The sequence below is a fragment of the Ursus americanus genome, chromosome 12 (genome assembly GCF_024610735.1).
Source record: "Ursus americanus isolate L20-20 chromosome 12, mUrsAme1.1.p, whole genome shotgun sequence".
Classification (NCBI taxonomy): Eukaryota; Metazoa; Chordata; class Mammalia; order Carnivora; family Ursidae; genus Ursus; species Ursus americanus.
Genome location: NC_142138.1, coordinates 61707905 through 61725860, shown reverse-complemented (window position 1 = coordinate 61725860; position 17956 = coordinate 61707905). Strand labels below are relative to the sequence as shown.

General features: G+C 54.0%; 1 protein-coding gene across 1 annotated transcript in view; it reads left to right on the top strand.

The window, feature by feature from the left end:
- The first annotated feature begins 2942 nt into the window (after nt 1-2942).
- Nucleotides 2943-17956, top strand: part of SYT6 (synaptotagmin 6) — a 56952-nt gene continuing 41938 nt past the window's right edge. The window contains 4 exon segments of the mRNA XM_087866193.1: nt 2943-3002; nt 3004-3268; nt 13793-14141; nt 15631-16189. Of these exon segments, the coding sequence (XP_087722319.1) occupies nt 2943-3002; nt 3004-3268; nt 13793-14141; nt 15631-16189 (1233 nt within the window).

Here is a 17956-nt window from a genome sequence, read left to right as displayed (position 1 = left end):
CTCCTGGGGCCCAGCCTGTGCCCTTGTTCGCCACTATGCAGTGCTGTCTCCGCTCCTCCTTCTCTCCACTCCACCCCTAAGTTGAAACTCAGGTGGTCTTTCTCTGGAAGATAGTGTTGAGGGGCAGCAATTCTACTTCTTCCTACCCCCTTCCTTCTTCAGGTCTGGGTGAGACCCTGGGAGTCTGAATTTGGTCTCTTCATATGGGAGTGGGCTTGTCAGGGAAAGGGGCTTTAGAGAGGAAGAGCGCCCATCTTTACATGTTTTTGTTTGGTTGGTTGGTTGGTTTGTGGCTTATTATGTGACCACCAGTGTCAGCAGGTGTCAGCATTAACCTCGGGGGCAGGGAGAGAGGGCAAAGAAAGCAACTAAGGTGGGCTTTTTCTCAATATAAAAAAAAGTTTCTCTTTCATCTCTCTGAATAAGTGTCCCTTTATGTGTATATGAGTCCTTCTGTCCCTCTTTCCCTGTTCTCTTCTGTATCTCCTATATTTGTCTCTATATGTCTCATTCTCTGCCTTTCTTTCTCGTGTCTCTATCTGTGTCTCTCTTTCTGTCTCTTTCATACACACTCATTCACACACTCGAAATTCAATACTTATTTTTTATAATGATTTTTATATTATATTATGTTAGTCACCATACAGTACACCCCTAGTTTTTGAAGTAAAGTTCCATGATTCATTACTTGCGTATAACACTCAGTGCACCATGAAATACGTGCCCTCCTTAATACCCATCACCAGCCTATCCCATTCCCCCAACCCCCTCCCCTCTGAAGCCCTCAGTTTGTTTCCTTCAATACTTATTGACCGACCCGGGAGACCCAGCCCCTTCCCGCAGCCCTGTCAGAGCAGAAACTCCTCCCTGTTCTGTTGAGAAATGCCAGGTCCAGAGCTGCTGGGGCGCCAGAGACGCCACAGAATCGTTTGCCTAGTGTGGAGGCTGAATCCGGGAACAATGAGAAATTATCTGTTAATTCTCGGCTCCTGCCACCTGCTCTGCTCCAAACAGGCTCCTTTGCCTTCAGTTTAGATGCAAATTCCCCCACTCGTTGTAAAGCAAAATATTGATTTCCCTGCATCACAGGCCTGGGCCCTTGGAAGTTCCTGTGCTTTTTCATTCTCTGCAAAGGCAAAACAAGGCGCTTTGTTCTGCGAATTTCCCCAGGAACTCGGAAGGGGGAGGGAGAAATCGCCGCGGAGTGACAGAGTTGCCATAAACATGGGCAGAGAGCAGTTCTTCTCCATTTGTATTTTACATAAACACAAACCTGCTTCCTCGGAAACTGCTAATGAGCATGTAACGAGGGGCCTCCCCGGTGCTGATCTCTGCATTGGTGGGGGAGCAGGAGGTGACAGGGCTTCTGGACTCCTCAGGTGGGTTCTAGAAGCACTGGGAGGCGAATGGGGATTCCACAGCCTCACCCATTCTTGGAACAGCAACTGAGCACCTCCTTCAGGAAGGCGGCCTGGATTGCATAGTGTCGCCGGAATCATGCTTGCTCAGTGCCTCTGGCCTGAGTTCCTAGCTCTCTCCTATGGCAGGTTCCGGAGGTCAGGGTGGAAGCTGTGAACCCGCCACAATTGCCCATCCCCCCCACCTTCCCTAACCCTGTGCCCACGCTACGGCTGCACCAGTTGGGCCTTCAGCACCGTGGACAGAGCCAGGGAGCGCTTCCCAAGAGCAAAAACCTTCCGGTTAAGCCTGGGTCCTCTGAGGCCTCGGCTTGGCCCTCTGTACTCAGGGCACTAGCTGCCCGGGGCTCTCCAGTCCAAGGTCCAGCTAGCGCGGCTGGCGCAGATGGCGCATGTGGAGACCGCCAGGAGCTGGGGCTCCGAATCTCCTCCCTCTGGAACGTGAGTCACCGCCCGAGCCACTTCCAATTAGCGTGATAATTAGGAGGAAAGACCCTCCTCCCCCACCCGCCACCCGGGTACACACCAGCCCCGCGGCTTCCGGAGACTCCAGCTAAAGTTTCCTTCCCAGCTCGGGGGAGGCAAAGGGACCTGAGCCTGGAAATTCGGGTGAACCTCACACTGGAGGGGGCCCACCGGCCGACAAGCCGAGGAGGCGCGACTTCCGTGATAGGGCCCCCTGCAGGGCCGCGGCGGGTGGCGGCCCATAGACCTCCAGGGCTGAGTGAGGTGCCTCGGAGCCCCCCAACCAACCTGTTCCTGGACCTCACGCCACCGTTCCTGGAGGGGAAGTCTGCCTTAGGTCTAGCCTCAACCCTCCCGTTTAGTTTTCAGGCTTTCTGGCCCTGGCTACGCTTAATAGCAAGATACATGATCTCCGGTGGCGTTGCACCGCTGTGGGGAGATGGGTCTGGCGGGAACGGAGCGCCCTCTTGAAATGCCCCCCCATTCCTATTTGCCAGAAACTTTCCCCTCCCGTTGCCATGGAGAGAGACGGCCGCTGCCTCCCGTTGCCATAGCAACGTAAGGGTACCGTGGACCGCAGGATTGCGGGGCCCAGAAAGTCTTTCTGCAGGTCGAATAGCCCCCCAGTCTTAGGGTCTTCTGCCTCCGAAGCTGGGACTTGGGGCTAGTCTGACTAACTTCTCCCGTTAGGAACCTTGGCCAAGGTTCTCCCACTCCCAGCCGGGTCATCCTTCTTTCTGTAATGGGTTTATCTATTTCGTTGCCACTTGTGTGGAATGTGGCAATTACACTGTTTTCACGAACACTATCTTTATATTCCCAGGCAGCCTCTGAAGCACTCGTAATCATTATACCGCTTTTACAGAGTGGGGAATTGAGGCTCAGAGAGGCCCAAGGTCAACACCAGGCAGTGGATGTGGAGTCAGATCCCAGGCCCTTTCCTGGGCCTTGCACCCTCTGGGGTGCTGGACAAACGGGCTCGAACCCGCCGGGACTCAGACCTGTCCCTGGGTGTAGAGGGGGCGGCCGTGAGGCGCCAGACTTGCCAGCTGCCGCGGGATGCCACGTGAGGGGCGGAGACCCTGCGGGGAAGCGATTAAAAGCTGAACGGAGCCGCAGGGGGCCGCTGCGGGGAGGGTCTTCCTGGGGCCGCTTCGCCCCGCCCCAGTTCGGCGGCGGCACGGGTTCTGGAGGCTGCTTGAAGCGCCGGGGTGTCCCGGGCATGAGTGGGGTGTGGGGGACCGGGGGGCCTCGGTGCCAGGCGGCGCTCGCGCTCCTGGCCTCTCTGTGCCGGGCCCGGCCGCCCCCTCTCGGGCTGGACGTGGAGACTTGTCGGAGCTTCGAGCTACAGCCCCCAGAGAGGAGTCCGAGCGCGGCCGGCTCAGGTAACGGGAAATCCGAGGACCCCTCTCTTCCTGGATTCTCGCCCTGAGAATCCTCCCTCCCAGAGCTCCGGCCCCGGGAACCCCGGAACCTAGACAGAGAACTCCAGCTCAGGATCCTGGATTCGGAACCAGCCCCAGCCAGTGCCCTGTTCCATTGCCCACAGGGCAAGCGGAGAGACGTGAAAGGGACCTGGGAGGCAGAGAATCCCAGAGCCCCCTCCCCGTGCGACTCTTCGGGGATCTCGCGCAAAGCCGCGCTCCCGGGGTGCGGCGCCCCACGGGGGCCTCAGTTTCCCTAGCGTCTCTCCGCTCACCCTGCGGGCGATTTGCCAGGGAAGGGGTCTGTGGAGCGAGCAGGAGACCAGGGACATCCCGGCGGAGGAAGTAACTCGTTTCTTGGGAGTGTCGAGGTCCCAGGGTCCGTCTGTCGGTCTGCGCGTCCGTTTGTCTGCTCTCACGGGCAACGCGGTCCGAGCCCCCTGGTCTCAGGGAGAAACTTGGGTCTGCGGGCGGCACTAGGTCTTTGTGTCCGAACGTGTCTCCGGCTGCGAGTGGCTGTCTGCACCTCCGCCGGGGGGCGGGGGGCGGGGTGGGGGAGGGTGTCTCGGCATCCTCCCCCCAACGCCCGCCCCTATAACTCGCTCCCTCGGTCCCTCTCTGACTCACTCGGACTCGGGGCCGGTGCGCGACTGAGCCGGTGCCTTTCGCCGACTTTGCCAAGCGGGCGCCTCCTGACCGAACGGCGCGGACTGTGCGCCGGACGCAGCCCCGGCGGTCGCCGACCCCAGGCGGGAGCCCGAGCCGAGGCGAGCTTGCCGGAGCCGGTGAGTCCGGAGCCCGAGCCCGGCAGGGCCCGGGCCCGGCGCGCGGCTGCGGCGTCTCTCGGGAGTCGCGACAGCGGGAATGGCGTGTCGCGCCCTGGCGGCGGGAGCCGCGGGAGGGTAGGCGGCCCGCCGGCTCGGGTATTTACTTGCCGCACCAGCGCCGTGCGGCCGCGCTCGCCCGCTGCAGCCGGGCTTCTTTGTCAGGATGCCGACGTCTGGAGGGTCCTGGGCGAGAGGGAGCACCGGGTCTCCTTCCCTCCGGGGGGGAGGGGCGCGGGGGCAGTGCGAAGCCTCGAGAGGATGCGGAGTGGGGGTGGGGAGATCCTGCAGGGACCAAGGCGCCGGGGTTCCTTTGGCTCCGCAGACACCGCCCCTCCTCGTCTCCCAGCCCTGACCCCGGTGGCTCTGGGCCTCGGAGTAGGCGAGGGTCGCCCCTGTGGTTCCGCACCAACGGCGCGGGAAAGGGAGGAAGGGGCCGCGAGAGGCGGGAATTTCGTCTCCACGCGCGTCTCCAGGGACCAGAAGACGGGGACTGGAGCGGCGGTTACGGAGCAGGTACAGGTGGGGTAAGCTCCCCGGAGACCGCAGGTTCCAGGGCCCTGTTTTCGCTTGAGGTTAAAGGTCAGAACTGTTGGTAAGGTCCTAGCTTGGGAACCGGGCCGCTGAGGGGGTAGAGGAATAGAAGGAAGGTAGTGGGCCAAGGGGAGGATTGTGTCCAGCCTTGCGGGAGTAGAGCGCACCACAGCCCTGCGTGGGTTGTAGGGGGCGCTGCTCTCTCGCGTGCACTCTCTCTGGCCCTGGCAATGTTTGATCAATGGGTTGATTACTGCAGCAGAAGGGACTGAGGTTAGACCTAAAGAAAAACTTTCAGAGGGTGGTACCATGAGGGATGTTGGAGAGGTTGATTCTCCCTCTTGAAGAATCTCGGAATAGAGTAGGCCCAGCAAGTGTTATTAGATTTTGGTTCTCAGGTGCCATCATCCGTTGCACCATCCCTGTCCTCATATCGCCCAGACACACAATTTCCCCCAAGTTAGACAGTCTCTTCCTGCCTGCTTACCCAGCTCTCTTCCACGCTCACCTCCAACAATTCATTCCCAGGGAGGGCCTTAATGCTGAGCCTGACTTCTCAAACCCTAAAGGGGATAATTTGAGGTAAGAACACACCTGTCGAGTTCCACCTGGGATGGAGGCTGCCCTCCTCCCCCGTCTGTCCAGAGCAGAAATGCTGCGTGCTGGGGAGGGTGTATGTGTGTGTGGAACATTCTGATACAGGGAGGCACTGGTGTTCTGACTCCAGAGGGACACCCTGTAGTCTGGAATGACGGGTACCTGGTGGCTAGGCTGAGGGTGGGAGGGTTGAGGAGTGAGAGCAAGCAGGCTCAGATGAATCAGCTTGCCTTCCCTGCAGGCTGCTTGAGCTTGACTTGTCAGCGCTGGGGGACTTGAACTTTGGCTGCTGAGTCACAAGCCTCAGGAAGCCCCCCGGGGACCAAGCAAGGGGGCTGAAAGGGAGGAGGAGGCAGAAGGAGACCCTTGATCTCAGCAAAAGAAAGAAAGTGGTTGAGAGTGGCTTTGTGATCTTGGGGCTTAAGTGAGCACAAGTCTGGGGAGATCCTGTGCAGTTCAGGACCAGGCCCCCAGGTAGCCTACATCCTAGCCTACTCCCTGCATCCCAGAGCCACTGCCAGATTCTCCAGTCAGAGAAATGCTGGATCTTTTCATTCGTATTTTCGTGAAAAATGCAAGTGACTAGAGCCTACCCAGTTCTCTTTACCTCTGTATGTTTCCCCTGCCTTCCTCCTACTCAAAGTCTCTAGCTCACGGGAGTTCTAGTAACACCCTGAGATTCAACAATTGGGATTCCGACTCTGCTATCATTTCCTGAGACCCTCCTACATGCCATGGTCTGTGCTAGGAATTGCACAGGAAACCTTAATCAGACCTCCTTAGCTTTCCTGACTTGAAACACCTCTACACAAACTGTCCCAGACAGAAGCAAGTTCCAGTTTTCTTTAAACATTCTGAAGGCGAAGGGTCTACTTTCCTCTTTAATATACACCCCCCCCACCCCTGCAAGTGGACACTACAGGCAGTTCCCTTCCTTCTTCATGCCATCTGCCTTGTGGAGACGAATGAATTTGTCGCATAGGCCAAAGTGTGGAGTGTTGGGTGTGGGTAGGAGAGTTCTGGATTTGAGGCAGCAAGCGCAGGTTTAGAGGTGTTCCAAAAAATTCAGGAACTGATGGGGGACCCTGAGCTGCCCTGCCCCTGCCAAGCTGGAGACCAGGAATGGTTATTCTTTGTGGCCGTGTGAAGTACGTACTGTTGGTTCACTTCTCTACTGACTCTGGATATGTTTGATTCAGTCACCTGGTGTTGAAGCTGGCCTTTGGTGGCACAGGTAAGATTTTTCCTGCTTGTGACGGCAAGTTAAATGCATAGCATTTTATCAAAAAATGAAGGTCCCGTTTCTATAACTAAATAATCAGTTACTCCCTAACTCTTGCTGGAAGGAAGAAGTTCTGCAGATTTTGCCTTCTTTGAGGAAAGGTGCAGTGTACAATCCTTTAGATGCTGTTCGGACTTTATGGTGTGTCTTCAACTTTAATCTTCTAGAACTGGGGTAAAGTATCTAGGAGCTGTAGAGCACTTGGATTTACATTTCTAGAAGTTTTCTTCTACCTCTGTCTGTGGGAACTCTAAGAGTGGAATAGTAGACCCATCCCCTCCACGCTCTGTACGGAAGATGTGTTCTAACTGTTTTGTTCTTCTGTCCTTAGACTTGAGGGTATAACGTGTGGCTGCAGAAAATTAGGACTAAGATTGAGGCATCTGGATCCAGCCAGGTTTCTTCAGGGTCTGTGTAAGGCTGTCTGGAGTGGGGAAAAAAGCAGGGTAAGAGAAAGTCCTGTCCAAGCTAGGTGGCACCCTTGCTGGTCCCGCTTAAGAAAAGAGGTCTCTGAACACAGAAGACTGAGCCACACTTCGGAATTTTCATCGAAGGGGGCTTTGAAAGGGGAGGTGAGCAGGATATCCCGCTGTAGGTATATAACAGGATGCCCTAGGTATACAACGCTGTCTCATCCCCCCCTTCTCTCTCTTGCTGATCTCTTTTTCTTGCTCCATGTGGGCCCGGGCAGACCTCTCCTCTCAGTCCTTGCAGGTGTGAACAGGAAGGGGGGCGTAGAGGGAAATAAACTTTCTGGCTCTCTGTCTGCCTCTCCCCCCCAACACCCCAGCCTTGATGTCCACATCTCAGAGGGGCCCCAAGCCCTGACTAATCAGACAGAAAGGTACAGTTACCATCTGCCAAAATAATAATACTAATAATTGCTAAATTAATGCCAATGCTCTGTTAGCTGCAGCACTCCACATTAGTCTCCGATTTATCTCTGAGTCCCCTAATGATGGTGGAAGCTGGTGCCCAGTCATAAAGCTGGTGCGGCCATAATTAGCCCAGCATTGTCTCTCCTCATTGCAGCTTTTTAGGGGCATTAATTCCTTCTCTGTTTGGACTCTGCTAATTATCCCCATCGGTAGTTCAGCCTGGATCTCTGAAAGAAGGAAGGGAAGCAAAGGCTCTTGGCTCCCCCTCCCCCTAACCCTGAATTTTAATTACACCAGCTTCTCCTAATAAATTTACAAGCCGTGGCAGAGTTTATTATTAATGGACCACGTCTGTAAGGCTTAGAACAGAATAGCCCCTGTTCCCCCAACACACACGTGCACGCGTGGGCGCACACATACACACACGCACAGATGCGCGCACTCTCAGGTGTTTCTCAGGGACATGTATCTCTGGACAAGGCGTTTCCAGGGGCCACTGGTTATTGGCCTGGAGCCTGGTGGGTAACCCGCAGTGTCTATACTTTCTGGGGGAGAAGAAAGAGATGGGGGGCGAGGTTGGTCATAGTCCTAGTCTCCAGGTTTCTACCCAGGTACGAGGTTGGTCATAGTCCTAGTCTCCAGGTTTCTACCCAGGTACAGAGGATTGGGCCACATAGTGGAGGATGTGTCCCACACTCTCCTGATTATAACAAAGAAATGCCTACCTGGCTTCCCATGCAGCTTTCCCTTCAGGGGCCTGGCTCAGAAGCTCCGACTTTGGCATCAGAAGTCCCAAGTTTAAATCCCAGCTCCTTTGCATAATGCGATGTATCCTTGGAGAAGTTACTTTAGTTAACATCTCTAAGCTGAGTTAATTTATCTTTGAGAGGTGCATACTAATTTCTTAGGGAGGCGGTAAAGATTAAAGGAGATAATGTAAGGGGCATGGTGCTGACCATGTAGAAAGAAATAAATAATATTACCAGTATTAATATGAATGGTTCTGCCCAGAGTCTTTTCCCTTCCCAGACTTGGTGCTGTTCCTTCCAGGGTCTTGGGCCTCTGCATTTCTTGCTGTCTGATCTCTGGGTTGTGCTTGTCTGTGTCTCGGTTCTGTGTCTGAATGAGGGCTCCTCAGCCCGGGAGGCCCCTGCTCCATAGAGGCCGGCCCAGAAACCATTTCCAAGGGTCTACCAGCAGTCCCAGGCCCTGAAGCCAGCTTTCTCCAGCTTTGAGGGAAAGCAGAGAAAATGGTCCTTTCTTTTCCCTTCCTCTCCCCAGTTTATCTTTTCAGGTACCATCTGTTAGCAAAAATGCCTATTACTGTTACCAAATGGATTTTCCTGACTTAGAAACCTATTAGAAAAATGGAAACAATAGCAGGTGATCAGAGCTGCTGATGAACCCTAACCCTCTGGGCGGGGAGGAGGGGAGGGGGCGCCAGGGCTCTGTCTTTGTAGAAAGGAGTGGCAGTCTGGAGAGATAAGAAAGGCCTGGGTTGCTAATTAATAACCCAGCATTTTCCGGGGGAAGAGGGAGGCCATGAGCCAATCCCCCTGCCAGACAGTCTCACTGAACCTGACGAGCAATTCCCGCCCTTGTGGGCTTTGGGGAGATCTTCACTTTCCTGGAGAGAAGAGGGGCCTGAGGTCTCTTGGATGCCTTGCCCTGTGGTCTGGTGTCCCCCTTCCCTGTCTCAAGAGGGCCCAGCTTTGGGTCCATTCTGTATTATTTGCCACCAAAAAAAGTAACACATGAAGAAAAATAGCAACTTACATGTGGGGAACACTGACCACGTACCAGGAGCTGTGCCCAAAGTCTTAGTGCATTTAATATTCATAATGACTCTGTAAAGTAGGAGGCCTTAGAATCCCTATCAAATCAAAGAGGAAACCAGAGTTTGGAGAACGTTAAGTAACTTGCTCAAGGTCACACGGTTAGAAATGGGGATGGATGTGCTCTGTGGCCATTCTGGCGCTGGTGCTTGCCCGAGCTACCCTCCCAGTGTCTGAGCACTCAGTGAAGTCTGCCTTCCCTGCCGGGGTAGAAGCCACATGCCCCTGCGCGATGCCAGGTCACCGGGTGTGTTTCCAAAGCCTAGCTGCCCAGCTCTTTGCTCTCCCAGAGGCTGCTGGGTGATTGGCCAATAGGATTTCCCAAACCAGGTGCCCATGAAATACTGGATTCTTCTGACCCCTGAATAAAGATGTTTCACACCTAATGTTGAGTAATGGACTGGACTTCCTTCTTCCAAATTTCCAAGAGAACTTTGCCAAACCATAGCGTGTTCTCTCCATTGTTGATTTTTCTTCCATGATTTTTTTTTACTTCTTTGGAGCTCACTTCTGTTCACCAGATGGCTGGTGATGGTAGCAACGAAACTGGACAAGTAGCAAGCAAATGAGTATCGACAGAAGAACTCGGAGATGTGAGATCTTTAATATAGTACGTATTATGTCTTGACATGTAGCTTTGTATGAAGTACTTATATCCTTTCTGCTAGTAAGGTCGTTCCTCGTTTGTAATGACAAAGTTAAAGCTCTCTCTGTTAGTGTCCGTGGCTTGCAGGTGTTCTGCCAATGAGACTTTCCCGAACAAGGAGATATTCAAAACTAGACTGGGCAGAACTAGGTGATCCTAATAGAAACAGCTAATATTTATTATATTTATTACTACATCCCAGGCACTGTCCTCAGCACTTTTGATCTCACTGAAACCTCAGAATGACCCTAGGAGGCAGATACTATTATTATACCCATATCACGGATGCGGAAAATGAGGCTTGAGAGATTAAGTAGCTTGCCAAAGTCACACAGTTTAAAGCCAGTGGAGATGGACATTGAAGGAGCCCAGTCTGACCCCAGGGCAGTGATTCTTTCTCTCCAAGCTGAAGAGGAAATAAAGAAGGAAGAGGAAAGGGAGGAAGAGTACCAAGATTTAGGAAGGGATTTCTCCCTTACTGCCGTGAAACTAGTGCATGATAGCGGTATGAAATATGGAGAGCACTGGATCAGGACTCAGAGGCGGCTGAGCTGCCTGTCAAAATTCTATCTGCCTCACAGTGTTGAGGTTCAAACAAGACGGGTGGGAAAAAGGCCTTGAAGGCGACTCGTGCACCTGTGGTTTGCTAGAGGGCAGCACGTCCTGGTGGGTTGGACCCAGCAGGCCTGGGGTAGCAAGGCACACATCGTTGCCAATCTGGCCCCTGCCAGAGCCTTTAGACCGTACAGGAGACAGGAGTCTACCTTCCCAGCCTCAGTAGACCTTCAACCATGCTCTGCGGGCTGGCTGAGTTCAAGGCCACATATAGTGATTTTATAAGGGCTAAATCCTCTACAGTCACCTTTGCCTTGTCCTAATTCTGCGTATCTTTAGCAGCCTTGCTCACTGCCTTGCATCCCTGGTGGGGGTGAATCCACTCAGCAACAGGACCCAAGTCTCCGTATAATGCCTCTGGGCGTGATGTCCTGGAAAGAGATTCTCCAGGCAGAGGAAGGGCCTCTTGGTCTTACATAACCAGTATTGAGCGCTGGGTGCTGATTCCCAATAATCCATACCTCTGCCTGCCCTAATCGCAGCTCTGAGGGAACAACAGTGGGAGGTGGGGGGGGGGGGCGGGGGCACGTGCCCAGGCATTCAAAATAGCAGCCACACCGAGGAAAACTGATTCCCTCAGCCCGCCCCCTTCCCCCACCTCTCTTTTCATTTATGAATTCAGTTTTTTGTCAGGCTGAACATTTAAATGCACTCTATGCTCTCTGGATTCCCCCCATTTCTCCCCCTTTCTCATTAAAATTCTAATTATTACCAGAGCAAGTAAGATGCATGATCAAAGGAAAGCAAAGCCCTAGAAATACCTTTTTGTTTTAAGGTGACTCATATGGTAGAGAATGCATCCCGAGCAGCTGTAACCGAGAGCAGATGTGAAAGGTCTAGAGATGGCTGGATACTTAGAATAAGGACCCGTCTATCTGTGGAGGCTTTCCTCGTGAACCCCAGGGGCATAAGGGCCTACTGAAGCAGTCTCCAAACCATTTAGATAATGAACTCATAACAGCACAAATTATTTGATTTAATGCCTCCAATATATATTTGTTCCCATGTTATATACACATGTGGGTCGTCTCTCCATCCCGTGGCTTACCAGCCGCGTGACCCCGGGCAATCTCATCCTCTGTGCCTTACCTTCCTCATCTGCAAAACGAAAGTAATAATCACACCTATTTCACTGGAGAGTATTAAACGAGCGAATGCATAAAAAGTATTTTGTACCTTGGACCTCGTAATGTTCAAAACTTAACTAAATCCAAAAATAAAATGCTATCATTTCTATTACTATCAACGTGTATATTGCAACTCTCATTTATTGTTTTTAAGATGACAAATAAATATGAAAGCAATCTGATAAATTTACTCTTGTGCTCCCAGGATACATGCACACCACACTAGAGACCTTTAGTTTAGAAGTGAACTTAGAATCGGCTTTCCAGATGGCAGTCTCTGGGTGAAGGACTAATCCCACCCAGCTCCTCTGGCCAGGGCTCCAGTGTCTCTGTGCAGGGGCCTGGGCTTGCGGAGGGTGGCTGTGACAGTTGATCCAGGCCAGTGCCCTACAGCCAGGGAGGTAGAAGGCAGTGCGAGCTCCCCAGAGACGGTAGCTGACGTTCTCACCTCCTTCCCAGGTTCCTCTAGATGGGGGACAGCTTTCCCTGGTGCCTGTGTGCTAGGAGAGTACTCTGGATTCCCCCCAGGAGGGACTTGGCATCTCGGTACTGCAAGCCTAGCTTAGCCCCTGGTACCTGCAGGTGCTCAGTAAATGCTGGTTGAGAGATCATTATAGCTCTTTCATGTGTTATTAATTCATTCATTCACTCCTTTGTTCTCATGCGCCAGTTTCTGTAATAGGCTCTGAATCAGACAAATATAAAACCACAGGGAAACAATAGCCTGGTTAGGACAGTGGATGGAGCCCCAGGCTGGGCAGTGCACCTCTAGACCCTGGTGTAGGCTCTGAGTCTGACCCGCGACCCCAGGCAAGTCCCTTCTCCGGAACACTGCTCCCATCTGACTTGTAGGGTCATTTCTCACCTTAAATCCTAAAATCCCTGGGGCGCTGGGCCAGGATAATCCAGAGCCTGCAAACCCACAGGCTTGCAGGGGCCATGCAAGTCATAGAGAGACTGGGTGAACACACCCCTCCAAAGGGAACACAGGAGCACAGGTCCAGTTACCAGGTCATCTGGCCTCTTCCAGAGTTTCCAGAAATTTGGTGTGATGATGATGAGAGTGGTGGAATTTCTCAACTTTTCCATTGTCACCCAAGCCACTCAAGGCTCCTCCATGGCCTTGACTTTAGTGCATACCCCGCCATGTGTGTCGTTGGTTCGGAGCCTTCTGACCTCTCAGAGAGAGAAGAGGCTTTGGGCTCTAAGGGTCATTCCAAAAGGGGGTGGTGGGAGATCTGCTTAATCGTTTCTTCCAGAGGAAGGCATCCCCCCACAGCTCTCTTGGGTTCACGGGCATCCTGCTGGGGGCGGGGGTGGCCTGGGGGGCAAGGCAGTGAGTGCCCACCTCTGAACCAACCATGACATTCAAAAATACCAGCTTTACAGCAAAGCTCTCAACTGGCCATGGGAATGGGAAAAGCCAGCTACAGGAATCACTTGTATGTAGCTTGGAAATAAATTGTGTGGGTCGAATTCCGACTTCATCCAAGTATTTACTGAGCCTACTGTGTGCAGAGTTGAGAGTCCAGACGAAGCCTGAGACTGAACCCTTGCCTCTCATTCACTTCAAGTGACTGCTGAGCTCCCGCTCTGGGCTCCACAGGGGTGGGGTAAGGGAAGAGATGGAGTTGGCCAAGCCTCTGGTCCCCAAGGCCACCCAGCCTGTGGAGGAAGAGCGCTGTGTACAAAAAATGACTCTGCTATAAGTCTGGCCATAGTAACAGCTCTAATAGAAATTCAAACAGCATCCAAATGTGAACGCTTCACGAATTTGCACATTTGCTTAGGCTGCGATTTAAATTACTTTCCCTTCCCGTTGTGCATGCCGACAGGCAGTAGGGGAGGCAGCACAGGTGCTCCCCAGGCTGGCAGTGGGGGAGGGGGCAGGGCCAGGGGTGGGAGGGGGAAGGGTGTGAGGGGGCATCGGCGGAGGCCAGGGCCGGGCTGCAGACATTTCACCAAGTGCACTGCGGAGTGCCACCCCGAAAACCACCTCTCCTCCGGCTGGCAGCTTTCTCATGAGCGTTCTTTTCTCTTCTCCCGTCTTTGTCCCTTCTGTGTGCCCCCTCCACCAACACCCTCTCCTGCTTCTGCCCACCTCTGTCTGTCTCTGTCCCTCCCTGCCCGGCTCTCGCCGAGGGCAGGCCCCTCTGTCAGCCTCCTCGCAGTGGTAGTGATTGTGTGTGGCGTGGCCCTGGTGGCAGTTTTTCTCTTTCTCTTTTGGAAGCTGTGCTGGATGCCCTGGAGGAGCAAGGAGGCCTCCAGTCCCGCTTCTGCTAACCCTCCCCCGGAGGCCCCCCAGAGCCCCGGCTCCAGAGGCACCATGGCGGACAAGCTGAAGGATACCAACACTCTGGGCTTCCTGGAGGCGGCTGTGAAGATCAGCCACACGTCCCCAGACATCCCGGCCGAGGTGCAGATGTCGGTCAAGGAGCACGTCATGCGTCACACGCGGCTCCAGCGACAGACCACAGAGCCAGCGTCGTCTACCAGGTGAGGGTGGACCTCTCCCTTCCCTGACCGCCACACCGCCACATTCTGCTACTCAAGACGTTAATGAGGTTCTAGCCCGTGAGGAGCAGAGGCCAGCAGTAACATCACATGCACTCCGATTGGAGAATATAACAGACGATGTGCCCCGCGGTGGGTAACCAGCTGGGAGCTGGGCACCAGGAAAGGCCGCAGGAGAGGGCAACCTTGGAGGTGGGGCGCTGTGCTCCGTGGTGTGCGCTGGGAGGTGTTGGGTATTTGGAGGGAAGGAGAGATTGCAGGCAGAGGGCAGAGACTATGCAAAGGCCCAGAGGCATAAAAGTTCGTGGTGTGTCTAGGGATATGCCAATAAAGCCTTGTCGATAGGGTCTGCCGTGCACGGGATATAGGACAAGAGGTTCCCAACATTTGGAGAACGAGGATTCCTTTATAACCTTGGACAGAGTCCCCCCACCCCCACCCCAGGACAGTGGTTGTATACATGGCATTCTTTAACTGAGAAAACCAAAACCAACTCCCACCACGTGATAACAAACAGCCTACCCTAAATTCGGACACGGAAGTGGTGCATATGCACGACTTGTATTTATTCAAACCTACGGCTCCTGTGGGCTCCTGGGTCCCTGCAATGTGTCCCCAGGCTCCCAGGGGACCAGCCGAAGGGAAGAGACCAGGTCTTCAGCTGGGAGTCCAGGAACGAACGTGCTGGGGGTCACATTTTCAGAGTTCATCATATGACCTCGGGCGAGTCGCTCACCTTTCTTAAGCCTCAGTTTTCCAGACTAAAATAGGGCTGATGACTCATAAGGCTGCTGTGAGGAGCCAAGGAAGGAATCCATCAGAGCTGGATTCTTTGACAATCTGGAGTAGACGATGTATCGCTTACTATACACCTGGCCCTGTTCTAAGTGCTTTTTATGTGTATGAATCCGGTTCTTCCTCACAGCAATCCTATGCAATTGCTACTTTTATTATCCTCATTTTGTAGTGCAGAGAAGTTAAATAACTGGACCAAGGTCACATAGCCAGACAGCGGCAGAGCCAATATGAACCTACGCCGTCTGGGTCCCAAGCCCAATAAATGTTAACTACGGTGTGGGTGGTAGAGCGGGCGATGATGACGAAGGGACAGCCATGGCCAGGGTAAGAAAGGATGGTCCTTCTCCTAAGGGCTCTCATGGTTTTATGGGGGAACCAGAGTCAGTCTACCAGGAAAGAAACCCAGCAAGCAGGGGGGAAAAATGGCAGCAAAGGCTACCATGAACTGAGCTTAGGCTATACCAGGCCCCATTCCAACTCCTTTCTGTAGACTTGTAATGCTGGCAACCACCCACGAACAAAGTGTGTGCAAGCGGAGAGAGGGTCCGCGAGCAGGAGGAAAAGGGCCCCGCAAAGGGTAGGATGAGCCAGGGCGGCCAGGAGGTGTGGCCCGCACGCTCCTCCCCCTGGAGCTCTGACCAAGCTGTCCCTGCCCCCTCCCGCCCCCCGCCAGGCACACGTCTTTCAAGCGCCACCTGCCACGGCAGATGCACGTCTCCAGCGTGGACTACGGCAACGAGCTGCCCCCGGCGGCAGAGCAGCCCACCAGCATTGGCCGAATCAAGCCTGAACTCTACAAGCAGAAGTCGGTGGACGGGGACGATGCCAAGTCCGAGGCCACCAAGAGCTGCGGGAAAATCAACTTCAGCCTGCGCTACGACTACGAGAGCGAGACCTTGATCGTGCGCATCCTGAAGGCCTTCGACCTCCCTGCCAAGGACTTCTGTGGCAGCTCTGACCCCTACGTCAAGATCTACCTCCTGCCTGATCGCAAGTGCAAGCTGCAGACCCGGGTGCACCGCAAGACCCTGAACCCCACCTTCGATGAGAACTTCCACTTTCCGGTGCCCTACGAGGAGCTGGCCGACCGCAAGCTACATCTCAGTGTCTTCGACTTCGACCGCTTCTCTCGCCATGACATGATCGGAGAGGTCATCCTGGACAACCTCTTTGAGGCCTCCGACCTCTCCCGGGAGACGTCTATCTGGAAGGACATCCAGTACGCCACAAGTGTGAGTACAGCCTTGCCTCCTGGGCTTCTTGAAGGTTCCTAGGGCTGGGTTGAGTGGGGTGTGTCCCTATCCTCCTCCACCCTAGAGACAAGTGGGCCTTTGCCTTTCAGGATGTGAAGGGGGATGGTGGGAACTGACCAGTGGCTCAGCCCACCCTGCAGAAGTCCTTGCTCGCTGCCCCAGGTTGGGGTGTGGCCTGGCAGGGAAGAGAATTTTTGTCCATTGCTTCTGATGATATGTTCTGGGGCAGTTCCCTCCATCTGCTAGGCCTTAGGTCTACTGCCTATAAAATAATGTTATCTATCTCTTTGATCATGGGTGAGGATTGGGCCAGGTCTCTAGACTGAATCAGACAGCAGCATTTGCCAAGTGCACTGATGTGTGCTAGAAGCCTGGAAAAGGCGATCCAGAACTGGGCATGTTAATCAGGACGAACACGGTTATGTTGCGGCAACAAATAATCCTAGGATTTGGTAGCTTAGAGCAACCAAGATCTAGTTCTTGTTCATGCTACCCATGCTTCCCAGCTTGGCTGGGGTGACCCAGGGGTCCAAGCTGACAGAGGCTCCGTCTGGATACTTGCTGCCATCAGGAGAAAGGGGATGTGGCAAGTCATGCACTATATCTCAAAGCTTCCACAATGAAGGGATGTATGTTACTTCTACCCGCGTTTCACCAGCCAAAGCCAGACACGTGGCAACTCAGGAGGGCTGGGCAAAGAAATCCCACCGTGTGCCCAGCAGGAGAACGGGAAGCACATAATGACCAACACGAGTGGCTACTGCACAGCCCCTTCTCGCAGGCATTCCCTGCTGGGGCCAGCGTGGAGGGATGCCTGGCTAATCCACACACGGGACAGGGGGCGCTTGGCTGGTCACAATCAACTGCAATTAACCAGGGAAGGTTTCGAGGCACTGAGGCTCAAACTGGCTTTTCAGGGGGAGGTCGGGTTTGGCACAGAGAATTGAGAGGGCATTTTCAGAGCCCTTTGGTCCAGTGTAGATCCCACGGGTGGGTGCACCTCTCTCTAAGCCCATCCAGGCAGCTGAGAGCCCAGCATGGGTGTTCCCATCAGACACCAATGGCCTTGTGTCTGGGGTCTTGAGTGCTAACTGGTTGAGTCTCCCCGGATAGTTCTTGCACTGTTTCTCTGGGGTGGGGATGACCCCACTCAGTCTGCAGGCCCTCTCTTTGAACAGTCAATTCTCAATGTCTCTGTGTTGAATTTGTGAGGGGGGAGGCCAGGAAAATCAGCCTTGCTCTGATGGGAAAAGTGTCAGAAACCAGATTTGTTCAAAGCTTGGTGGGCTCCGTTTCTGCCCCAGGGCTGGTCTCGGGGACACCCCATTCTCCAGCTGGTGCTGACTTTGACCAGTTCAGTCTGATGTCCCAGTACCTCCCCAACCTTTGCTTCCATGAAATCCCCAAGAACAGCACCAGCAGCAGGGCCAGACAGACAGGGCGGGCAGACGGGGCGGGCTGGCACAGCAGCTGTGCGCCGGCCCAGGCCAAGGGCTCTGCTCTATAAATCACTGTAAAGTTTACATCTGGTGCAGCTCTTCCCTTGTGGTCTCATTGAGCAACAGCCTCATTATGGTGACTGCGCAGGTAGAGAAAAGCTGCTCGGTCCTCCCCACGTCGAGGTTGAGGCCCAGGGGCTCCGAGAGCGGGAGGGTTGAGGCTGGGGGCTGGAGAAGCAGAGCTTGACTCAGACTCTGACGACTGCCCTCCCTCTCCTGTGACCTTCGCTGTGGGCATGATGGAAGA